General features: G+C 46.4%; 1 protein-coding gene across 1 annotated transcript; it reads right to left on the bottom strand.

Annotated features, from left to right (window-relative positions):
• Nucleotides 1-23,862, bottom strand: LOC127057012 (endothelin receptor type B-like). The gene is made up of 7 exons (XM_050965601.1): nt 23,368-23,862; nt 15,856-15,968; nt 14,049-14,253; nt 9,006-9,155; nt 6,869-7,002; nt 6,239-6,347; nt 1-4,250 (listed from the first exon to the last, which is right to left on the bottom strand). Exons 1-7 carry the CDS (start codon nt 23,860-23,862, stop codon nt 4,101-4,103), a joined length of 1,356 nt encoding a protein of 451 aa, XP_050821558.1. The 3' UTR covers nt 1-4,100.
• Between the last annotated feature and the right edge of the window lie 2,211 nt (nt 23,863-26,073).

Below are 26,073 nucleotides of genomic sequence, written 5' to 3'. Positions count from 1 at the left end.
GAAAGATTTGAAACATTTATAAAACTAAACATTGATTTGCATGCAATGGTTAATGTGGAAATGAATAAAACTGCTCCTTTAGGATGAAAAGGCAAGGGGTTTGTAGCTCTTCTATGTCTGGCTGTTCAATCCAGTGATCTGCAGTCCCCCAGGGTGCCTGTAATTGATGTCTGTCTGGTTCGAGCTCCGCAAAGTGCCCGGAGCTCTCCTTCCAGTGCCAATGAGCGGCTTGTGGCTGTTGAAAGTATAGGATGTTGTATATTTACCAACACCACTCAATGCTTGTGGCTGAGAGCTTCAAAGCAGCCTTGGGGATTTAGAGGTACATTTCCCATTGAAATGAATGGGAGTGGTGCATCTGCCCCCTCCCCCCCACCCAATATGTCAATATAGCACAAGGCAGCAAGGGGGTCCCCAAAGGTGGAATAAAATGAGTCACAGGCCCAAATTCTTTGCCAGCCTACTGAACATTAGGAGGACGTGCCTGAGGTCCCTTTCCATGGTCTGGGTTAGTGAGGAACCCTGGATGCTTTCTTTATGTGGTGGTGTGATAAGGGCTAGCTCTTTTGGGTTGGTAATGGCAACATTTTTGCACAGGGAAGATACTAACAAAGGGGCAAAATTACAGATATAAACCAATGAGCTTCCTTCTTTCCCGTCTGCAAACCCCTGCTTGTGCCACAGTGGCACAGTGTTCAGCTGACTGCTGGGGACCTGCACAATCTGTCGCTCTGCAGCTCATCCAGCAAGCAGTGCTCCAAGCACTAGGGGAATTGGACCCTCTTCCCATGCCTGTCCCTTGAAGCACAAAGCACTTTGGCCCAGATCCTGAGAGATATTTAGGCACTTAACTATCATTCAAATCAATGGTAATTAGATGCCTAAATGTCTCTGAGGATCTGGGCCTCTGCCATGGTCCAAAGTCTCTCTTGAACCAAGAGAAATAGCCCGTTACTGTCTTGATGAAGTGAGTTAATGCCCCCTTTGCCTCTCCTTCTGCATTCTGAAATGCTGCCATTCTTAAATGAGGCATCCTCTCTGCTCCTGCCTCCTGCTCCCCTGACCTGTCCGCCAGGGAGACGGCCACTGCCAGCTCTAGCTCTTGAGCGCAGCCCTCAGATCTAGGCATCGCAGGATCATGGTGAAATGAACTGCCTGAAAACCAGCAAAGGAGCCAGTGAAAGGTCAAGGACATGAAGAGCAATGGCCAGAAAGCCCTGAAGAGCAGAGGGTATCAGGACGGAAGCTAGCCAAGCTGCCTGGGGAGTGCTAGCCCAATGGGAATTGACATGCTGGGGAGAGTCTGCTGTTCTTTCTGGGTTGGTTTCAGCTTGTTTGGTGTGTTGATTTTACCATTTGTGTTGACAGCAGTTTGTCCTGCAATGTCACCTGACTTGCCTCAGCGTCACCTGAAAATGACCACCAGACTTGTCAAACTGGCTTGCAGCCTTTCCTCTCCCACAGGAGCAAATCTCCAGGACTCCCTCCTCCAATGGCTCTCTCCCCCCACAAGCAGTGGCTGCCCTCTCCAACCCCAACTGCCCCTTTTTCTGGACCGTTAGAAATTCTAGGCTGCTCCATATGCCAAAGTTTAGGGTGACTTAGCCTATTGACTCACTTGGTAACCCAATGGGGTGGAGAGATCCATTTAATTAGTCAGCTGTCTCTGGTTTTAAGATCCTCTCAGTCTCTCTGCCACTAACTGCTCTGATTCCAGAGTGTGAGGATGTTGACCATGTTTGGGTTAATGCAGGGTGGTATGGGGGTGCTGATGTCAGATCACATGCTGAACAGGAACACAGAGACGGGGGGTTATATACAGTATATGCACACACGCTCACTCAGGTCATCTGTAAGCACATGGAAATACCAGAACCGTGACAGAAATCACAATGATTTAAAAATACTTGCTGTTGAGAAAATGCCCTCCAGCCTGGAGCACTTCAGCCACCAATGAAACTGCAGCCACCTCTGTGGTGGTAGGGGGAGAGAACACAGTAACAGCAGCACTGTGTAATTCTTAGGAGGTGAAGGCAAGAACAGCCCAATCAAGTGTCGTGGGCATTTAGCTGGGCAGACTGTAATCACTAGAGTGGCTCAATTTTCAAACAATTTTTTCTCATTGCGAATTGGGCTTTTTTCAAAATGGAAATGTTTGCAAAGCATGTCAGTGTATGTGTGTCTCCGTGTGTAAAGGAAATACCAAAAGTGAAACAAAACTAGGATTTTTATTTCCATTTTTTTCCTTTTTCCCTACTTTCCCCACCCCTTTTTTTTAGTGGCAGAATGGAAAAGGGGGCAAAGAGGCAAATAAAGAGAAGGAAAGAAAGGGGGGGAAAAACTGACCCCCCCCCCATGAAAATTCCCCATAAAAATGTTCATGACATCATTGGAATAAATGTAAGATTGCTCCTTTGTGGAAGCTCTGGGGTGAAAGCCCATCTGAATGGTCGACTATGTCAGTGAAGGCTCTTCACCGTATTCTGAGCAGCTCTCTTAAGCCCTGTGCTGGAATCTGGCCCCAGTGCATGAAGGCTCCCAGCTCTGAAGCTAGCACGGAGAGCGATGGGCCTATAGACCACCACGAGTGGGCAGAATTGTGGGTTTATGGCTAGTCTGCCAAACGGCAGTGCCAGCAGCACCATGCTGGAGCATTGTTTCAGTATTGCAAGAGAGGGACCAGTACATCCTAAGGAGTCTCCAGCACCACTTCTTGCAGCACCTGGGGTTTTCTTAGAGGTCTCTGAACTGTGTCCCCGAGTTTGATGAATCTCACAAATGGGCTACCAATGGAAGTAGTGGCTTTGCTATCTCTGGAAGCCTTCAGATCAAGACTGGTCTTCCTGTTAGACTGGCTTAAGCCAAGCACAAGCCAATGGGCTAAAGCCAGGAGGAACTGGATGACATTTTCTGGACTGTGATATATAGGAGATCAGAGGGATGATCTAGCAGGCCTCTCTGGCCTTAGACTATATGAATTTATGTGGTACAGTGTTCCTGTAGCTAGGTACACAGCCAGCATTGCTCAGACCCAATGGTGATCAAGGGTTCCCTTTCACTTCTAGTTCATCTCCTAACTTAGGTGACATGTACAGTGAGCTTGCTGGCGTCTGTTCATAGCACAACCCCAGCAGAGCTGATCTTTCCTGTTCAGAAGGACCAGGACTGGAGCAACATGCTGCAGATAGCAATTAAGGACAAGTTGGCAAGAGTTGAGTGGTGGATGACAGCCAACAGTGCCTGGTTTTGCCCCACGTTGACTCTAGCCAAGGCTGCCATTCCTGTGCTTGCATTTACAAACACCAGCATGACCAGACGCAGCTCTCACTGTGAAGGAGCTGCCGGAAAGGAGAGAGGAGAAGCTGCAACAGCCCATTTCTTTGTATGCTACAATTTCAAAAAAGGAACATTTTCTTAACCCCATTTCTACTAAGAATATAACATCCCCTAAGCAGCTCTATTCTATATACACTACTGTGTTGTTACACTATAGACATGCAGGGTGAAATTCACTCCTGGGCAGAGGGCAGTGCAATTCCTAGGCACCCTCTGGGCTTAAACAGGGCTTAAGTGGTGCCTCGGACTTCTGCTGGCTGGCTGTCCAGGGTGAATTTCACCCCCAGTGATTGTGTCCCAGCAGCAAGGAGGGGAAGGCTATGGGCCTGTGATGCAGCTGCTTTGGTTTCACCTTAGCTTCTTAATGTATCAGCTTGAAGGATCAAAATTAACCTCCGCCAGTGATGTCCCTTGTCCGTTTAAACATGACATCACCCACAGCACCATCCCCACCTCCCCATCTGGTGATCTTGCCATCTGGAGACAGATAGCACCATGGGTCACTCAGCTTCTCCAGCAGGATTTAAAACCCAAAAGGTCCTTTGAGGAAAACAAAAAAGATGATTATAAAGGAACAGATGAGAAGTAAGGTTCCAAGGCCCCCGGCAGTGGCTAGTTCAATGGTAAGTGAAGTGCTGCTGCTTTTTCCAATGGATCTGTGAAAGGAAAGCAAGTGACTCAGAGCCAGCCAGGAAATGACTGTGAGTGGGATGGATGGCTCCTTTCAGCTCTTGCAGCGAGCTCTCCAATTGATTTATGGTTCTTTAGGAAGAGCTGTACTTATTACTCAGGTGGGAGCTGCTTCGGTCCAGCCCCAATTCCTGCCCGTTGGCTTTCCACTTCCCAACAGATCCCTTATCATCCATTGGTGTGCTGCTCAAGGCTGGTCTCTGGCACCAGCAGCACAGACAGGACTGGAAAGAGGTACACAGAAAGAGGTTAGAAGCTGGGACTATGGTGAAATATCCCCTATTACTGTCAGGAGGAAAGGTGGTCTTGTGGGTAAGTGATTGGCAGGGTCTTGGCCTGGGAGAATATATACATATATTATCTGGAAATAAATTATCTGGAAACAGACTTAAATTTATCATACTTTGAAATTGTTTGGTGACCCTGTGGTCTTAGGGACCATGCTCTTAAGGGCTGAGCTTCACAGACAGAGTCTGGTTGGGGCATTGTGATGCTCTTGTTGTTATGTATAGCCATTTGGAACAAGGTGCAGCATAAAGCAGAGCTCTTGCAGGCACCGTAAGCACTGAAGACCACAGAACCCTTTGTGTGAAGGGATCTCAGCCCATGCATTGTCTGGGAGCCATTTGCTTTGACTGCTGGGCCAGAGGAAGACAAAGTTTAAACTTTACTCCTGGGGGAATTCTGCATCACTACGCATGTGCAGAATTCTTGTCCCCCGCAGATTTCTTTACTTCCCTGCAGAAAAATGACTTCTGACGGGGAAGCAAAGGGAAGCCCACAAAAGCAATCATGCATCCCTCCCCTGCAGCATAGGCAGGTTGGTTTGGCCTTCCAGAGCAGCTGGGGTGGGGTGGGGTGGGGTGAGGGACTGTGCAGATGTGCATGAGAGACACTCTGTCCCTCTTGCTCGCTATTGTGGCATGTTTGTTATGGAGAGGCAGGGCTTTGGGGTGTTTCTGAGGAGGTAGGCATGGGGCAGAGCAGAATGTAGCAGCCTACCTTCTTAGTGAATTGTTCCCAGTGTCTTTGTGAATTCCCCCAGGAATATAAAACAGGTGTAAAAGTTTTAAGGCTCCTTTACATTGCTAGAGTGGTGTAAAGGACAGTATGGCCTTACAAATGCTTATGGTCCTTTAGTGGTTAGAATTGATCTAAATTTTTGGACTGCAAAAAATTCCTATCAAAATGTGCTCCATGAACTGTTTAGTGCTGACCTTTTTGGAGATGGTCAATAGCCAATATAAATTGTGAGTTTGATTCCCCAGCCCTCACTTGCTCTTCAGTTGCCTGCAATGTAACACTGAGCATATGGCTGCATATATTTGTTGACTAATAGCTAGAAATAAAGGGTCAAACCTTGCTACATTACTATTAGATAAGGGAGTTTGGGGATTTCCTCTAATGCGCCCCCACTCCCATTCTCCATCCATTGTATTGTACTTTTAAAAAATTACCAAAATAATTGAAACTGGCATGATTATATTGCATTATTTTGACAAATAAACTTTGCAGAATTTTAAAATATTGTGCGCAGAATTCCCCCAGAAGTAAAACTTGACTTTGTTTCCCCATGTGCTTTAGGTCATGTTTCAATGCTTCCTGAAAGTGCATGGTGCGCTGCTGGTGCTCGTGTTGCAGGGAGCATCAGTTGTTGCTAGCTCCAGATCGAACCCCTTTGCTCCACTTCACAGCCCTGCTGAGTGCAGCACGTGATGGGAGTGAGACCATCAGTAACCAAAATGGAGACCCTTTGAGCCAGCATAAAAATAGATCACTGGGGAGGTGCTAGGGAGAATTCGTTTGATTTTGGTCCCTCCCCGAATGGGAATTCATCCTCTAAGGACTACTAGACAGTGCACATGAGTGGAAGTCAGGAGACCTAGGTTCTATTCCTGATTCTACCAGTTGGTGCCATTGGCCAAGTCGCTTCCCCGCTCTGTGCCTCAGTTTCTCTTTGTTTAGTTTCTTTCAACTGTAACTCTTCAGGGCAGGTCCTGTCTCTCATTATGTGTATGTACCATGCCCAGGAAAATGGGTTCCCTGTCTTGCCTGGGACCTCTAGGTTCTTTTGTCATACAATGATAAACACCCTCCAAAGCGCAGCCCACACCCTGCTTCATGCTCCTGCTAGCTGAGACATCTTCAGGAGCCTCCACAGAAGGCACATGGCACGTGCAACAAGTCTGAGCAAGCTGCGTTTGTCTCTCACCTGAAAGCAGTTCTTGAATTTCCGGCTGACGAAGTAGAGAGCTATGGGATTGATGCAGGAATTCAGGGAGGCCATGTTGATACCAAAGTAGTCCATCACCAGGAGGAAACTGGGAGTGGAGAGGAGACAGAATGATGGGTGTACTTGGAGTGCTCTGTCTAGCCCACTGTCTAGCTTCTGTAAAGAAGCAGTGATTGGAACTTCAAAGGAAGGCAAAACAGTCCCCTAACACACCTAGCCAATTGTGCAATGCTCTGACATTAGGGAAATATTTGTTTTCTGACCCCTGCAGTGACCAGCTCATGCCTGGAAGCATAACATCTGATTACCTCGATCATCCTGCTTTCCGTAAGCTCAAAACATGTACACTGCTCTTTGATAACAGCAGCTCCCTGCCCACCTACCATAGCCATACTGGGACCTCACTGGAATATCTGCACCCCACACCTTTCTGTAGCTATTAAAAGAAATTTAGCAAATAAAAACCAAAAAACAAACCAATGATTGAAGTTCCAGAGACAATTACAGTCAGCAGCAGCAGCCTGGATTCAGAGTCCAGTATTAATATCGCTGCGATCACAAGACTGAAGCACAATACAGAAGTGGGGGTCTTTTTCTCATTGTCCTCACCTCAGCAGTTCACATCTGTTGGGGTCGGTCTGGTCATAGATGGTCTTCTTCAGGATCCTACTCAGGTGGAGAGGCAGCCAGCAGAGTGCGAAGATCACCACCAGGCAGAACACTGTCTTGGCAACCTCCCGGCGCTAAGATGCACAAGTGGAGAAGTGTAGGTGAGTGCACACTCAGCGTGAGCCTGTCTGAGGAGGGGAGCAGGGCACCACTAGCACAACCCTTGTAGAGGACCTTTAAATCCCTAGGCACATCCAGCAGTAGTTAGTGCTCAATCAGAATGATCATTGCACAGCACTGATAAGGGCTGTAGACCCCCTTAAATCCTTACATACCTCCAGCAGCACAGAAATTTACATGACTGCATGATCAGAGGGGTTGGGTGGCAGAGTACAAGCAGTACAATACTGGTGGGGACTAGGGACTCTATCTATGGTCAGCCAGAGTCAGCAATGTTTGCATTAGTGAACACTCAAAGGACCTGACCCAAGCATGCTGAATTCAGTGGAAAGACTCCCATTGACTTCAGTGAGCTTTTGATCAGGCCTGCAGTGAGCCTGAACCAGCCGGGAGGTGAGACCTACAAGAGCCTTCACTGCTGAGGCATGAGGTCTCCCTTACTCACCTACGCATAGCCAAAGACAGGAGTTTACATCAGAAGCAAGCCAGGAGGCTGAGCACCAGCCTCTCCTAGTGCAGTGAGTCTGCTATTAGGAGATGTGAACACACACCGAAGCTACCAGAGCCAGCCCTTCTGCCCATTAACATAGTGACATCTCCACTGGCAATGTGCGTGCGGCTGCTGCGGTAATACAGGCAGTCTTCAACTTTACCACGTTTGACTTACGATGAACAGCACTTATGACATTTCTGAATTGACCCCCTAATTCAACTTATGGCAATTGGTTTCGATTTTACGATGCTCGGTCCCAGAATGGAGTGTATTGCCGTTCCAATTTACAACATTTCGACTTATGACACAATTTTCAGGAACCAATTGTGTTGTAAGTCTGAGGACTGCCTGTACAACATTTCTTTAAACAACAGGCAAACAGGACTATTTATAACCCAGATATAATAAATACATAGGGAGGCTTGGCTTCCCCAAGACAGTCAGATTGGGCAAGACTGGGCTGGAGACCTAACGTAACACCACATGATTGCTCATATACTGGTATTTGTAGCTATTGGTGGGTGGCCCTGGAATGTAGCAGGGAACAGGGGAGCCACTGTGGCATAAGGAGGTGGAGATCAAGACATCTTAGACCAAAGGACTAAGGTCCAGCTCCTCAATGAGCATTAGGTGCATTAAACCCCTATGAAGCTCTGGGCCTCCCTGCCTTTTCTGTCCAATGGAGATAATAATCCACCTTTTCTGCCCTTCCTTGCCTGGTTTGTTTATTTAGACTGTAAACTCTTCAGGGCAGGGACTGGCACTTGTGGGTATGTGCCACGCCTAGCACAAAGGGACCCTGATTGCCATTGGCCTTTACCCACTACTGGAATATAACTAAGCATAATACGTTAAAAGTCAAACTGTTTTGCAGCCTTAATGCTAGTGCTTGGAGTTGTACCAGATGAACTCTGGCAACACTCATCACTGGGCAGAAGAGGGGCATTTCCCCCAGCTCAGACTGGCAGGGACCCTGAAGGGAGGGGTTCGTGTTCCTTTGCAACATGGGACATGGTTTGCCTTCTGAGATCATCTGAGCATGTCTCACCTAGTCAATGCTCTGCCATCACATGAGGTCTTGTGCACTGATGGCACCTTGGTCCCTCCAGTTCCCTGCCCATGGCACACAACAGTTTAGTCACCTGAGGAAATTCTTTAATCCAACTAAAGTCTATGGGTTTAGCAAAGGGATATCTGGGTGCAACGTAGTAGCCTGTCATACACAGGAGGCCAGACTAGATGAGCTGATGAACTTTCTGGCCTTAAACTCTATGAAAGTGACAGATGAGCTGTACAGAGCTAGAGGCCCCAGATCTCCACTGGTGTCAATTTCCATAACTCCACTGACTTGTCCTTCTCCATGGACTTCACACTGACTGTGGACTAGGGCCAATACATGGTCTCTTGTGCTGCAGCTCTATCCTCTCTCTGTGGAGTGCCTAGTAGAAGGCTGGATCTCCTCACCCGCTTCATGTGGTCATTGAAGGCAATTCTCATGCCATTCCTCTTGCTCAGCATCTCGCAGGACATGAGGGTATAGAAGACACCGGTGCATGCCAGAGGCAGGCAGAAATAGAAGCCAAAAAGCCACCAGTCTTTCACATCCCTGTAGAACTACACACAAAACAGAAAGGACATGAATAGGAAACAGGAATAACCAGCCAGAGGCAGAACCAGGCTCCATCTAACCCAGTGTCCTGGCTTTTACAAAGTCCCCTGGCAGATGCTTCAGGGAAAGGTGCAAGAATCCTTACATTAGGCAGATGTCAAATTATGTTTACATTAGGTCTCCTAATCCAAAATAGTTAGAGAATGGCTTATATCCGTTTAATATGCCTTCCAGTAGCACCTCTTTCTTATTCCTCCAGATCATATACAGCACCCAGAGTCAGGAAGTAATCACAAGTCAAAATATCATGCAGGGCTCTATCCTGTTCTGGAAGGGGATACATTTTGATGCTTCATTAGGGATTTTTTCCATCCACCGATACTATGATGTCAGCTCTGTAAAGCTGTAGTAAAAAGTAAATGGAGGGTCAGCTCAGTTCTACACTTCTTATCTCTGCAGGTAAACTTCCATAATGTTAGTCATGGTAAAGCAGCGCAAAAGTCTTTGGTGCACTGACCATTCTGAAATGGCCAAAGCAATGCATTTTGGGGGGAACAAAAGTTTTTCTGTTTGATTTTGAGTTTTTCTTAACATTTAATTTTTTAAAATAAAATTGAAGGACATGCATCTGACAAAGTGGGTATTCACCCACGAAAGCTTGTGCTCCAATACTTCTGTTAGTCTACAAGGTGCCACAGGACTCTTTGTCGCATTTTGAAATGAAGTAATTTATGAAGAGAAAATCAAAACATTTTGAAAATAACAAAAGAAAATATTTTGATTAGGGTTTTATTTGAGGGTTTGTCTGTGGGTTTTTTGACAGAAACGATTTGGTGAAATCCACACAAATTTGCAAAATATTTCAGTGTCACTGAATTTTGCCCAACTCTGTGTCCTGGTAAGTGACACAGACCCTATACTGAATGCATGGGGCATAGTCCAGTCCAGTTCCCTTCACTTTTAGTTTGCTTTAAGATGTTTACACCCATCTGCATTCCTGCTTGTCTGGTTTCATCCAAAAGCAAAAGGATCCCAAAATCATTAGGGATGTTGTTCTTATAGCATTTCAAACCCAGGAGAAATCACTGTTGCACTGGATGATGGGATGAATTGCACCCTCAGCAAGTTTGCAAATGACACTAAACTGAGGGGAAAGGTAGATACACTGAAGGGTAGGGATAGAGTCCAGAGTGACCTAGACAAATTGGAGGATTGGGCCAAAAGAAATCTGATGGGGTTCAACAAGGACAAGTGCAGAGTCCTACACTTTGGAAGGAGGAATCCTATTCACTGCTACAGACTGGAGACCAACTGGCTAAGCAGCAGTTCTGCAGAGGAGGACCTGGAGATTACAGTGGACGAGAAGCTGGATATGAGTCAGTAGTGTGCCCTTGTTGCCACGAAGGCTAACGGCATTGTGGAAGTAGAGCAAGAGTCAGTCTACATTCCTCATTATTGACACAAGGTCGCAACAACTTTTCACATAGCTCTTTCCCACTCGCCTCATACAATCCTCGCTTCTACAAATCTCGCGTTATTAGGGTTACAGCTAGCCTGACTCTTGCTCTACTTCCACAACATATTGGGCTGTATTAGTAGGAACATTGCCAGCAGATCAAGGGAAGTGATTATTCCCCTCTATTTAGCACGGGTGAGGCCATACCATAATACAATAGCATTCAACATCCCTGTGGTGGGAAGAACATCTCAACAGTCCAACACTGTGGCATTTAATTTCAAAAGGGGGAACTATACAAAAATGAGGGGGTTAGTTAAACAAAGTTAAAATGTACAGTGACTGCATGGGTGCTTTTTAAAGACACCATAATAGAGGCCCAACTTCAATGTATACCCCAAATTAAGAAACACGGTAAAAGAACTAAAAAAGAGCCACCATGGCTTAACAACCATGTAAAAGAAGCAGTGAGAGAGAAAAAGACTTCCTTTAAAAAGTGGAAGTCAAATCCTAGTGAGGCAAATAGAAAGGAGCATAAACACTGCCAAATTAAGTGCAAAAGTGTAATAAGAAAAGTCAAAGAGGAGTTTGAAGAACGGTTAGCCAAAAACTCCAAAGGTAATAACAAAATGTTTTTTAAGTACATTAGAAGCAGGAAGCCTGCTAAACAACCAGTGGGGCCCCTTGATGATTGAAATACAAAAGGAGCGCTTAAAGACGATAAAGTCATTGAGGAGAAACTAAATGATTTCTTTGCTTCAGTCTTCACAGCTGAGGATGTTAGGGAGATTCCCAAACCTGAGCTGGCTTTTGTAGGTGACAAATCTGAGGAACTGTCACAGATTGAAGTGTCACTAGAGGAGGTTTTGGAATTAATTGATAAACTCAACATTAACATGTCACCGGGACCAGATGGCATTCACCCAAAGGTTATGAAGGAACACAAATGTGAAGTTGCGGAACTATTAACTAAAGTTTGTAACTTGTCCTTTAAATCGGCTTCAGTACCCAATGACTGGAAGTTAGCTAATGTAAAGCCAATATTTGAAAAGGGCTCTAGAGGTGATCCTGGCAATTACAGACTGGTAAGTCGGACGTCGGTACCGGGCAAATTAGTCGAAACAATAGTTAAGAATAAAATTGTCAGACACATAGAAAAACATAAACTGTTGAGCAATACTCAACATGGTTTCTGTAAAGGGAAATCGTGTCTTACTAATCTATTAGAGTTCTTTGAAGGGGTCAACAAACATGTGGACAAGGGTGATCCAGTGGACATAATATACTTAGATTTCCAGAAAGCCTTTGACAAAGTCCCTCACCAAAGGCTCTTACGTAAATTAAGCTGTCATGGGATAAAAGGGAAGGTCCTTTCATGGATTGAGAGCTGGTTAAAAGACAGGGAACAAAGGGTAGGAATTAATGGTAAATTCTCAAAATGGAGATGGGTAACTAGTGGTGTTCCCCAAGGGTCAGTCCTAGGACCAATTCTATTCAATTTATTCATAAATGATCTGGAGAAAGGGGTAAACAGTGAGGTGGCAAAGTTTGCAGATGATACTAAACTACTCAAGATAGTTAAGACCAAAGTAGATTGTGAACAACTTCAACAAATCTCACGAAACGAAGTGATTGGGCAACAAAATGTCAAATGAAGTTTAATGTGGATAAATGTAAAGTAATGCACATTGGAAAAAATAACCCCAACTATACATACAATATGATGGGGGCTAATTTAGCTACAACGAGTCAGAAAAAAGATCTTGGAGTCATCGTGGATAGTTCTCTGAAGATGTCCACGCAGTGTGCAGAGGCGGTCAAAAAAGCAAACAGGATGTTAGGAATCATTAAAAAGAGGATAGAGAATAAGACTGAGAATATATTATTGCTCTTATATAAATCCATGGTACACCCACATCTTGAATACTGTGTATAGATGTGGTGTCCTCACTTCAAAAAAGGTATTCTAGCACTAGAAAAGGTTCAGAAAAGGGCAACTAAAATGATTAGGAGTTTGGAGAGGGTCCAATATGAGGAGAGATTAAAGAGGCTAGGACTCTTCAGCTTGGAAAAGAGGAAACTAAGGGGGGGATATGATAGAGGTATATAAAATCATGAGTGATGTTGGGAAAGTGGATAAGGAAAAGTTATTTACTTATTCCCATAATACAAGAACTAGGGGTCACCAAATGAAATTAAAAAGCAGCAGGTTTAAAACAAATAAAAGGAAGTGCTTCTTCGTGCAGAGCACAGTCAACTTATGGAACTCCTTACCTGAGGAGGTTGTGAAGGCTAGGACTATATCAGCATTTAAAAGGGAACTGGATAAATTCATGGTGGTGAAGTTCATAAATGGCTATTAGCCAGGATGGGTAAAGAATAGTGTCCATAGCCTCTGTTCGTCAGAGAATGGAGATGGATGGCAGGGGAGAGATCACTTGATCATTGCCTGTTAGGTTCACTCCCTCTGGGGCACCTGGCATTTGCCACTGTCGGTAGACAGATACTGGGCTAGATGGACCTTTGGTCTCACCCAGTACGGCCATTCTTATGTTCTTATGAGAATTGCGTCCGGTTTTGGTCCGTCCACTACAGAAGGGATGTGGACAAATTGGAGAAAATTCAGCAGAGGGCAATGAAAATGATTAGGGGACTGGGGCACATGACTTAATGAGGAGAGGTTGAGGGACTTATTTAGCCTGCAGAAGAGAAGAGTGAAGGGGGATTTGATAGCAGCCTTCAAATACCTGAAGGGTGTTCCAAAGAGGATGGAGCTAGGCTGTTCTCAGTGGTACCAGATGACAGAACAAGAAGCAATGATGTCAAGTTGCAGTGGAGGAGGTCTAGGTTGGATATTAGGAAAAACTATTCAACTAGGAGGGTGGTGAAGCACTGGAATGGGTTACCTAGGAAGGTGGTAGAATCTCCATCCTTAGGGATTTTTAAGGCCCAGCTTGACAAAGCCCTGGCTGAGATGATTTAGTTGGTGTTGGTCCTGCTTTGAGCAGGGGGTTGGACTAGATGACCTCCTGAGGTCTCTTCCAACCCTAATGTTCTATGATTCTATGAGTACAAGGAACCTCAAAAGACAGCCTGATTTCTATATAGGCTTCCAGAGAGTCTGGGGTTAGAGAAGGGTCTGAATCCAAACCTTCGATCTGAGCACCATCAGACTTCAGAAAAATGTGGTTCTAGATCGAGATCCCACCTGGTTTCTGGCTCCACAATGGGCTAAACCAAAACTCCATATCCAACCTCCACCCTGCGATTTGCAGCTCAGATACACTTGTGAGCCCACTGCCTTTGGAGTTTTGTCCAGTACTGTTATCACCTCGCTGGCACTGAGGGGCTGTGCACCAGCCATTTCCATCTGCATGCTAGAAGTGAGCACCAGAAGGGGAGTGCCTCCTCCTCCTCACTAAAACAGCGGTGGAGTACGCACCAGGGTGAATCTGGAGTTCTGGTCAGCGGACAGCATGCAGACCCAGAGCATCTGCTCGCGATAGTTCAGCTCTACCATGTCGAAGGCAATGGCTTCAGGGACAGCCAGGACGATAGCCGCAGCCCAGATCAGCATCACCTCGACTGCCTTCCACATGGGGATCCCTATGCCCTGGATCCGGCTCCAGGAGGCCACGGCTCTGTACCTGCCGGACACAACAGGATGTTACTGCCTTCATTTCACATGCTGCAACTCACTGTGACAGGATGAGAGCCCCATCCCCTGCTGGAAAGAGCTAAGGCAAGCCTTGGTCTCAGGAAGCCACCCCCTCTGGACTGGTGCTGGGTTTGGTCTGAAAGAGGGGGAAATCCAGTTGGGGCCTGGAAAGAGTGCTGATAGATGTTCAGCTGGGACCTGGCTGGCAAGAATGGGTTGCTGGCAGGAAGGACTGAGCCAAGAAGACAGTGGCTGAATCTGAACGATGTGTCTGAGAGGTGCAGAGCCACTGTGCATGGCTGGTCATTACTTACAGGAGCAGGGCCTGAAGGTGCAGCCTGGCTGGTGAAAGAGTTTGTTGTCTTGTACCTTTTGAGCTTTGTTTTGCAGAACTCCTTTCCCCAATGGGTCAAGCGCTTTGGGCTCAGTTGACTGGAGGGCAAGGCTGCTATTACAGCCGGGTAGGTCACAGGGCACTGGGGGGAAGCTGAGGCAGAACACACACAGGACTATGCTGTGCTGTAAGGGGACAAGTGCAGGCCATGTGCTGTCACGCTCACACACGGAAGGGTCCAGGGAGAGAGTTGCAAGAAAAGCAAATGCCTGGAGGGTTGAGAAGCCCCGACCCTGCCTTAGACTTAGAGCATTTTCCATCTCCCTTATATGTCATTTACCCCACTGCCTTGGGCATCAGTGGGTATCAGAGGGTCTGAGTGAGGCTCACAGCATGTTAAGCATCTTCTCTGAATTCGGCTTAAGGGAAAACAGGGACCACGTGGGACCAGTGGGCTGCACTGTGGCTATGTGAGGGGGTATGCACCTCCACCAGTAATGAAAGAGTTAACCGGAAACTGAGAGCAAATAGCGCACCTAATTGCACCAGGAGGGTGGGAGGTGAAGCCAAGCTGGGGGCAGAGCTGGGTGGTGGGCATCCAGGGGGAAGCCTGGTCTGTAGGGAGAGGGGTGAAGAGCTCTGCAGTCTGTCTCTGCATGCTGGAAAGCAGAGGAGGGGCCTGGAGAGAGGCAGGTGCACAGGGAGTCCAGGGAGGGGCTGTGGGAAGGGCCAAGGTAGGAAGAAGTCCAGGGAGGCAACACGGAGTCTGAGGGAACAGAACTCAGCTGCTCACCACAGGGTGCCTGGCCTGGAAGCTGGAGCAGAGGGCAGGCCTGAGTTCTCCTGCCCTCCAGGACCAGTGGGGCTGGAAGCCCCTGCCACAAGGGGGAGAAGGAGAATTGAGTTTGGAGCCAGGGAGAAAGCACTAGGAGGTGTCGCTCTGCCCGAGAGCCCTAGGGCAGCCCTGCAGAGCCCAGGTCAGGGTGAAGCTTTGTTGATTTGAGTTTAGTTTATTGGATTCTTTGTTTACCCCTCAAATGGGGGGGATGACACTAAACGTGACCTGTCTGGCCAACCATGGCAGGGCCGGAGCAGGTGTCTGCAGGGGGAGCTAGAGGAGAGCCAGCCATGCCATCCCCAGCCATGAAGGAGCACACCAGCACTGAGTCCAGTCGGCTGCCTTGAGGACAGCAAAGGGCTGCACCCTCATTAAATTGACCTGGTTGCAGAACATGGTGGTGACAACAGGTTCATTACCTGTCTATGCTGAGTGCACAGAGGCTGAGGACGGTGATGCCCACAGATGCCTTCTGAATGAATGGAACCAGCTTGCACACCTGAACGCCGAATGGCCAGTCTTCTGCCAATAGCTGAGAAAGAGGACAAAGATGCACATGATTAACAGGCCATGTCAGGCTTTTTGGATCAGGTTGTTCCCTTCATGGAAAGGGGAGAACGCTATGAAACACTTGGATGTTACCTCCGCTGGGATTCGGAGTGACCTTTCTTGGGCTGTGTGAGCATGGAGTTGTACAGTGGCTTGTCACACTGGGAATGAGTCCTCTCCCATGAGCACACTTTTAGGAGGAGGGTTTATTGTACTGAGGGGTGGTCCAGAAGCCAATATGTGAACCCAAACACTGGCATTTTTTGAGACGTACAGAATTCAACTTTGACCCCTTTGGGCCGGAAGCCCCTCTGGCAGTTGGGTTCTGGGCTGGCCTCACATTTGCAAGGAGCTCATCTTTAGCTGCCGCTGAAATCTCACAAGAACAGCTGCTGAATTTCAGTGCCATCAGATTCCAGCCCAGCTCGGATTCAGCCTTGTATCTAAACTTGAACTTACTGCTCACTTAAATGTAGATCTCAACACCAACTCCTCTGTGCAGCACTAGCTGCTTTGGCCAGTAGTTCATTGCATGAGACTGAGGCCCTGATCCTCACAGGCATTTAGGTCCCTGACTCCCACTGGAATCAATGGGAGTTTAGGTGTCTAAATACTTTTGAGGATCCAGGCCTAAAAGCATAAAAATGGCCAACTTGCTGAGGGCTCTAATTGACAGAGCACCCTTCAAGTTTCAGAAGTCACTGAACAGACTCAGACAAGGAACAGCAAGGAAACATTTAGGATCAGATCCTAATTAAACTTGACTGAGATCAGGATTTGGTCATTAGAGAATAAACTAACCAGTTTATAATCTTGTATTTGATAGGGGTCAGATTCTGTTCTACCTTACCCACTTGACTTCAATGGAAACCCTTATTTGAGTAAGGCAACCTGGGTTGGCCTAGGTAGCCACCCATAAAGATTTAAAAATAATAAGTTGTTCTATGATTAGAAAGGACTCATTTTACTTTAACATACTGGCTCAAATTCATCCCATTGAACCCAATGACATTATACCAGGTCTTAATTTGCCCCACTGAGTTTACTAAGGACACTATCTCCAATTGGGCAGGATAGTGTACTCATGCTAAATTGTTAAGTTAATTCATAATTGAACATCACCATTTGAAATCCAGTTATGGGGCTTGTTAACTCAGGATTATACTGGAACAATTGTATTGCTGTACATTAGGATAATTGAATTATACACACGTGCAAAAAAGGAACAATGCAACCTCATATTAAGACACTACAGAGTTAGGATGACGTAAGGCAGCTTATGTTGACATAACTATGTCAGTGTCTACACTACAGCCTTGCTCCTGCCGATATAAGTGCCTAGGGGTCGAGGTAGGCTTGAAAGCCTGAGCTCCAGCCTGAACCAAAACATCTGTGCAGCTGTTTTTAATGTGCCAGCCAAATCTCCACCAGAAAATGTCTATGGCATCAGGCTAGGAGGCTCGCTCAGAGGGCTTGTAACACTAGTGCATATGTTGATATAACTGATGTTGCTCAGGGGTCTGACAAAGCAATCCCCCTGAGCAATGTAAGTTATTCTGATCTAAGCACTGGTGTGGACAGTGCTATGTCAGCAGGAGAAAGCTTCTCCCACTGTCATAGCTACTGTCTTTTGCACAGGTGGATTTATTTTGCCAGTGGGAGAGCTCTTCCCATCAGCATAGAGCTTCTGCACTAGCAGCACGACAGCTGTGCTGATGTAGCGATTCTAGTGTAGACTAGCCCTCAGATGCAGCATAGACATACCCTTAGGGCCTGAGCCATTGTCTTCAATGGGGTTTGGAGCAGCCATTTAATCTATCAGTTCCCCACCTATAAAAAGGGTATTGTGAAGATTGACACGCATTATGATTATGTGATGCTTGGGTACTATGGAGATGAAGCTGAGATACTCACCTAGAGAGATGTCAGTGGAGTTAATAATCTGGTAGGAGGGTCTGTATTATAAACTGACTTCTCCACTCCTCAGGCATATTGGAACATAAAACTCACCTGTGCAAGAGTCAGAGTTTTCCTGGGGGCCAGTCCAAGCCTATGCAATGAGCTCCTCCAGGAACTAGGGGTATGTCTACACTACCCACAAGATCGGCAGGTAGCAATTGATCTATTGGGGATCGATTTATCGTGTGTAGTGTAGACGTGATAAATCGATCCCTGATCACTCTCCTTTTCACTGCTGAACTCCAGCTCAGCAAGAGGAAGAAGCGAAGTTGACGGGGTAGCCACGGCCATCGATCCCGCACCATGAGGACACGAAGTAAGTAATTCTAAGTTGATCTAAGATACGGTGACTTCAGCTATACTATTCTCGTAGCTGAAGTTGTGTATCTCAGATCAATTCCCCTCCCCCAGTGTAGACCTGGCTGAAGAGCCATCCCCAAACCTCCTCTCCCCCTTCTGCTGCAAGTGCCAGGTGCACTCTGACCTGCTGTCTAATACGAATGCAGAGCAGCATGGACATTTTAAAATGCAAAACCAAAACCATATCAACGCAAACCACTTCATGGCACACACAATGACAACAGGAGAAAAAGGAGTTTGTTAGGCCACTTAATGGACTCTTGGAAGTGCTCAGCTATTGCAGTGATGAGGGTGGTATAAGAATCTGTATGGAAGCCATGATGCTCAGCAAACTGGGATAGCTTTATCAAGTATTGTAACACCTGTGATTTCCCTTTGTCTCCCATTGGGGTCTTGTGTGCTGCTCCTTTTCCCCTACCCCTCTGGCAGCCTACTGTGATGGGGCAAGGCCAGATGGCTATAGGAAAGTAGTGAGAAACAGGTATGTTAGCCTTAGACTAAAGAAATCTCTGTTACCGTGGTAACCAAATGGCAGTTGCTCCAGGTTAATCAAGACACCTGTGGCCAATTAAGATCCTTCCAGAAAGCAGTGGAGACAGCTAGGTTGATTGGGACACCTGAAGCCAATCAGGGGCTGGCTGAAACTAGTTAAAAGCTCCCCCAGTTAGTCAGGGAGCTGTGGGAGGAAGTTGTGCTGTTGGAGAGACTGAGCTGTACACACCATATTAGGCACAAGGAAGGAGGCCCTGAGATAAGGGTGAAGTGGAGCTTGAGGAAGTGGGGGCTGCGGTGGGGAAGTAGCCCAGGGTATTGTACGTGTCCTGTTTCTAAAAGGTCAGCTACCATAAATGATACTATTAGGGTCCCTTGGCTGGAGCCCCGAGTAGAAGGCAGGCCCAGGCTTCCTCCTTTGCCCCCCCTGATTAATCACTGAGACTGAGAAACAACAGAGACTGTGCCAGGGAGGATAACTTCTCCTCACCTCCCTCGCTGACTTATGATGAAAATGGCACAGTAGACTGTGACCCTTACCTCTAAAGAGAAAAGGTCTATGTTGAGGGTCACAGTGAGCCTCTGAGGCTAGCAAAATCCACCAGGAAACGCGGGACCCACGGAGAAAAGGACAGAGCTTTGTCACACTACCCACCACGCACCTCATCTCATTACCACCTGGCAGCATCAGGCTGAAGTCTTTCCTCAAACCGTTCTGCCCTCTTGCCACTCTGCCAATCTCCTGTCCATGGGCCTGATCCAAAGTCACTTACAGCAATGGAAAGACTCTTATTGAATTCAATGGGCTGTGGGTCAGGATTATTAACCAAGAGAATACATGCATTAAAAGCTTTTCCTGGGCTTCCCTCTTCCTCACCCCATCGGTACATTGGTGTGAGGGGGAAATTTTCTCACTGTGCTACCACTATAATTTTAGATCATAAACTCTTTGGGAAAAGGGTCTTTGGGTTGCATTGCAGAAATAAAATAAAATGCTGCTTTGATGCTATATACTTATTTCTACTACTACTAAATTATCACTGTTAGTTGATAATAAACACCTGTCCTCAGAGTGCAAACCCATTGGCCAGGCTTTCCAATGGACTGGCCAGCCATTAAAGGGAAGGAAAAAAAAAAGTATCACTTTGTTTAAAAACTAAAAGAAGAGTCCTGAGTTATGCCCCACAAGCCCTGATGATGGCAAAAACATTCCCTTCCCTACTTACCAGGGTTTAAATCGCAGCTGTAGCTGTGTATTAACGTAACACATTAGATCTCTGATTTTTCTTTTTGAAAAAGAAAAGAATCGCTATTAAAATCAGTCCTGAATTGGGGTGTGAGGTGTGCACAGAACTGGATCAGTGCTGCTGCAGGAAATGTAAGGAGAACTGCTGTTTGTGGCACAAAACAAGTGTGTTCTTCTCGGGGAGGTTTCCCACACAAACCCAGATTAAGCCTAGATCAGCCTGGTTTATAACATCTGCCCACATACAAAGCCCCCTCTGGCCTTGCTGCAGAAGAGTGAGTTTGTAGTTGTGCTCCCTAAAGCATTGGAAAGAACAGAAGCTGAACTCCAACAGAAGTTTATTCCTCAACAAGAGCACTGCAGTCCCTGAGCGATACCCCCTTTTTGCTAACCCATTCCCATCACCCACAAAACTCTGCCAGCGTTCCCCATTTGCAGCAGCGCTATTTGTTTGAGTTCTGGAACCCCACCTGGCTTCCTCAGCATATCTCAGTTCTGTGCTGAGATGGCCCCTGCTCTTCTAGCCTTGCCTACAGAGTGGTGCCAGTGCAGAACAATGCCAGGCTCCCCTAACCCACAGAACTCTGCTAATGCAGTGCAATCATCATCATCAGCCCATCCTGTTCCACTTCTGGATGCCCGTTACTCGAGATAGTAGCAATGGGAGCCAGATGGGCTAAGAGATCATGGGCCCTCTGAGTGGCACCCTACTTGTTAGGAGAAGCCCAAGCGGCCTATATGGCCCTGAATGAAGAACAGGCCTGGGACTATGATCAGTGAAAGTGGCCGTCCTGGACAGGGTTGGCCTGTTGGGCAAAAATTATAGACAGAAAGTTCATGCTGCTAGATGGACTGGGGATGTGCGGTCCTGAGCCATTGCACAAAAATGGACAGAGTGGGCAACCCATTGGCTTTGACTGGACACCTGAAGTGCAGGGGAGATAATAGACATCATAATATTGGCGCAATTTCTCCAGAGCCTCCTTGAAAGCAAACATGTATGGGTCCAGGGGCACTAGCCAAGTATAAAAGGTACCTCAAGAGTCTTCTATCGTCCATCCCCCCTGCATCGAGGCAGGATTAAATAAACCTAGACCATCCCAGACAGCTATTTGTCAAACCTGTTCTTGAAAATCATCTGTGCTCACAGAAGAGGACATCATCTCACTCACATTAGAGGTCTTTGCTGCACTGCAGATTAGCATGCTCTATCATTTGCTCTCCCTTGGAACCTGTTGGACGTGTAAGTCTGCACAGGTGAATTCTACCCCAAAGGGTTGGTTGATTCAAACTGTGTGTGTGTTTACCTACCCTTGAATTTGCTGCCATTCATATCTGAGTTTTTCTGTCTCACATGCCCAGCTCATTATATGGAGGAGATTCAAAAATGAGTCCAACCTTGATAGGTACTTTTAAATGAAGAAGGATGCTAAAAATTTTGCTGAGCAGGAATAAACTGAGTTATTGGATCCCAGGTTATTCTCTCTCCAGGGAGAGTGATCCTGGAACTAGGGCTGCTGGTGTGCTTATAACAACCCAAATATATGGCTTCTGCCTTCAGTACCCCCACTATAAAAGTTGTTTCAGTACCACTGCAGGGCTTAAGAACACATCCTGCAGTTGCTCAGTGCACAGTTGTATAACATACACACACATTGTGGAGCAGTTCTCTGGGCTGTTATAAAGGGGGTCAGACAATGGTCACAGTGGTCCCTGCTGGCCTTGGAATGTATGGAAATAGTGATTTAGAAGGTCATTATGTTAATTGAAGGATATATACTCTCACTCCTCCTTATCTCAGAATACTCCTTCCTGCTCAGTAATGACACTTGGCATGCTCTATCCATTGAGCTCAGTAATGCTCATCTACCTTTGCACTGCAAGATTTCATCAATGGGGATACTAAGGCATGGAGAGGGGAAGTGATATCATGCTTGTACAGAGTTGGGAACAAATCTCAGGTTTCGTGACTCTCCCTCTGCAGCAGGACACATAGGATCTTCACTTCATTCCATAGACCTCCAGGACCCACAGGAAACCTGAGGATTTGTCACCTCTTGCTAATTATTATTAACCATGTTTATTATGGCAGTGCCTAACAGCCAACCGAGAGTGGGGCTCTGTTGTGTATGTGCTGTGCAAGCACTGAGTAGCAGACATTCCCTGCCCCAAAGAGCTCACAGTCTAAACAGAGCAGATAGACATGGGGTGAGGGAAGGGGTAGAACTCGCCAGCAAGAGTGATTGGAATGGCAGCAAATGGCATGGTAGTCCTACTGTTTTGTTTTTAGGTACTTTTCCATAGGTGGGAATCAGCTAAATGGAAAGAGAAGTGAAGGAGAGGGGCCATTGAAGAGAAGGGGGTGAGGGAACAGGGCAGAGAAGAGGTAAGAGGGGCACATGTGGAGAGAAGCTGAGGTGCAGAGATTGTGAGGGAGGGGAAGAAGAGGGCTGGATCCAACAGCCGATTTGCACAGGGCAAAGACAGCCCAGGCAGAAAAGCAGAAAGTTCTCCCAATGTCTAGAGGTCCCTGCTTTGGGTGCGTCTGCCCCTTCCCCTCCCTCTCTCTTTACCTCAGCTTCTCTCCACTTGCCACCTGGTGGGTGAGTGTGAGTGCCCTAGTGCCCTGAGAGCATTTCTGGGACTGGGAGAAGGCCCTATTTGACCCCATCTTCTCCCAGTACAGCAGTCTTTGCTTTGTCTAGTAGGCTAGTCTGCCTCCTGGTCAGTACAGAATTGTTCTCCTGTCTAATGCTGAGTAATTTTTACCTCTTCCCTGGAGAGATTGTTCATTGGTCCAATCAACCTCCCATCTGATATGTGGCTTAACTGTTTGTTTCTCCAAATAATTTAATTTTCCTAATTGTGTCCCCCTTCACCACCCTAGAATCCATTTCTGCACCAGGTGACACTCATTGCTCTAATAGCATTTCCAGGTCTTGGCCATGCCTGTATTGTGCTAAGCTCTGTCTGTAGGGAGAGACAGTCCCTGCCAAAGAATTTGCTCCCAAGATAGATAAGGACAACGGAGGCTCAGAGACTTTAGTGACTTGCCCACAGTAGATCAGTGGCAGACCTCAGAAGAGAACCCAAGTTTCTTGGGTCCCCACCCAATGCCTTCTCCACTGGCACAATGATTCTCTGACAGTTGCTTCAGATACTTGTATACAGTTATCATATCTCTTGGTGTGCATTGGTCACCCAAATCAGTGTTATCTGTCCAGGTATTTATCATGGTAGGATCAAAGCATTGTAATGTGGGAGGGTGAAATCCCCCTTGCCACCTCCCCAGATGGCAAGATTATTAGTGCCCCATAGTGCCTACCTTGTACACATTGATGGGAAGAGCTATGAGGATGTACAGAAGGTCCCCAAGAGCCAAGCTAGCAATGAGGACATTGGGCCCATTCCTCATGCATTTGTTCTTGTAAATGATCCTCAGCAGGGTGGAGTTGCCGATGATGCCCACCATGAAGATGGTGCAGGACACGATGGTATTGATGTACTTGAAGATGTGTCTGATTTCAGCAGGCTTTATACACATAGTGGGCAGGGGTAGCTGTGACTGAGCATTTCCAGGGGTGTCATTCGACTGGTTGGAGGAGGCTTTGACATCCTGGAACAAGCTTGATTGGATAAGACTGTAAACCTGCTCCTGGTGTAGAACCTTAAATGGAATTGTGCTCTCCTTGACGTTCCTCGGGGTCTGACTGCAGACGCTTGAGAAGATGCAAGTCAGGCAAATGGCTAGTACCACAGACGTTGGGATTCTAGCCATTGAGGACGGAACACCAAACCTCAGCCACATTCCTATGTGCATTTGCTTGCGGCAGTATGAATGTCTGTTTGAGTCTTGGCTTCTCCTGTAGAGAAGGAATGGGGGGAAAAGTTATAGGGGAAGGGGAAGCATGATGAAATTGAGGAATTGAATGATGAATCAGCAAAGAAACCCCACTATCATTATTGTCATAGGGCCTGACCAAAAATCCAGTGTAGTCAGTGGAAGTCTTTCCACAGACTTCGATGGCTTTGGATCCAGTCCATTCTCAGAGCAGTAGTCACTGAATCTAACATGGACTAACTTCTTTAAATATCTTAAATACAAAAAATGCTGCTGTGTCTGAAATCCTTTAATTCAGTATTTCAGCAAAAAGCCTTTGCCCCTCAGGCACTGCCCAGTCCTTATTCCCTTTCTAAAATGATTTATTTTGTGTGTTGCAGCTATATCACCTTAAGCTGAGATCTCAAGCAAGCCAAGCTAACCAGGGCCAGTTTGCTCAGTACAATAGAAGTCCTATCTTCCCAGAGACATAGGGAGACAATACATGATGCACATTGATTCATGGATCATGAGTAGTCCAGAGACTAGTTAAATGGAGCTATACTGTACTTTGAGGTCTGCTGTCAACAACAAACATTGGTTTTATTTCAAGTGGTGGTGTTGATTCAGTACTGCAGTGGGCATTCTTCACGTCAGATCAGGAATGGGCTAACAGCTCAGTGTGCTGCACTGTGCCACAGCCAGTGCAATATATCAGATGAAGTATGAACCAGTGATGTGGTCAGTGAAAATCCCATGGCACTTGTCACAGCTGTAAGCGTGTGAACCCCAGGTCGGGGCTCACTTCCAAACCAGGTAATTACTGCAGTTGATTAAAAATGTTATGTCAAAACACTTTTCTGAAGAAAATTGGCTTTTTAATTTCATTGTAAATTTTCCCAGAAAATTCCCTTTCGAGGTTGCTGCATTGAAGTGGTGGGCAGAGTGCTTCCTGTAGTCTGTAGAGCACTTTGGGATGTGTTTGATACAAAGCGTCTTCAGTGCGTGAAATACAAACAGATTTTTCTTCTCAGCCTGGCCCAGTGAAGGCTTAACAGTCAGACTCAGCCACTGATTGGCTGTCTGATCTCAGTCAAGTCACTTCACCCATCAGTGACTCAGTTTCCCTGTCTGTAAAATGTAGCTAATGTCCTCACTTATAAGGTACTCTGAGATCTGTGGTTGAAATGTGCTAGCTAAGAGCTATCATTATTACAAGAACCAATGCAGAATAGGCCAGTCTCCTGTTAAGAATTCTATGTCCTTTTGCTCTCAGAACAAAACCAGATTGAATGCTGTGAGTCTGAGGTTTGCCAACAAGCACTGATCTCAGGCCTGCCTTTTATATCTTGCTGGCTGTCATCCCAGGCCCCCACACTCCTTCCATTTATAATTTGGTCTCAGATAATTACATCTGAGTTTATCTTTAAACAATCTTCTCCGATTCCAAAACCCAGAAGAAATGCTCGTTGGTAAGAGAACAGCAGTAATATCCATCTAGCTTAGGCATCACCATAGTATCTGAGGCAAAGAGTTCTGTGGCACCTTATAGACTAACAAATGTATTGGAGCATGAGCTTTCATGGGTAAATACCCACTTCGTAGGCATCCGATGACATGGGTATTTACCCATGAAAGCTCATGCTCCAATACTTCTGTTAGTCTATAACAGGGGTAGGCAATTTATGGCATGCATGCCAAAGGTGGCACGCAAGCTGATTTTCAGTGGCATTCACACTGCCTGGATCCTGGCCACCAGTCCGGGCGGCTCTGCATTTTAATTTAATTTTAAATGAAGCTTCTTAAACATTTTAAAAACCTTATTTACTTTACATACAACAATAGTATAGTTATATATGATAGACTTATAGAAAGAGACCTTCTAAAAAATATAAGGTGCCACAGAACTCTTTGCCGCTTTTATAGATCCAGGCTAACACGGCTACCCCTCTGATATATAGTATCTGAGTGCCTTACGATCTTTAATATATACTTATCTTCACAATTCCCCTTTGTAGCGGGGCAGGGTTGTTATTTCCATGGTACAGAGGAGAAGCTGAAGCCAGTGAGATGAGATGACGTGCCCCAAGTCACACAGGAAGTGCTTGCGAGAGCAGGCAATTGAACCTGGGTTTTCCATGTCCCAGGCTAACACCCTAACCAATGGATCTTCCTTCCTTTTTGATAGCCTTGGTGACACCCCATGTAAAC

This window comes from Gopherus flavomarginatus, chromosome 8 (assembly GCF_025201925.1).
Source record: "Gopherus flavomarginatus isolate rGopFla2 chromosome 8, rGopFla2.mat.asm, whole genome shotgun sequence".
Lineage (NCBI taxonomy): Eukaryota > Metazoa > Chordata > Testudines > Testudinidae > Gopherus > Gopherus flavomarginatus.
Note: the sequence above shows the minus strand (reverse complement) of the source record. Positions and strands in the feature narration are given on the sequence as shown.

Bases quoted from the DNA above. Each gene is read 5' to 3' on its own strand.
- LOC127057012 (XM_050965601.1), bottom strand. From the start codon at position 23,862: ATGCACATAGGAATGTGGCTGAGGTTTGGTGTTCCGTCCTCAATGGCT. The intron at 7,003-9,005 runs GTGAGGAGATCC...TGTGCATCTTAG, and splicing joins TCAATGACCACATGAAGCGG to CGCCGGGAGGTTGCCAAGAC. The intron at 6,348-6,868 runs GTGAGGACAATG...CTCCACTCCCAG, and splicing joins AACAGATGTGAACTGCTGAG to TTTCCTCCTGGTGATGGACT.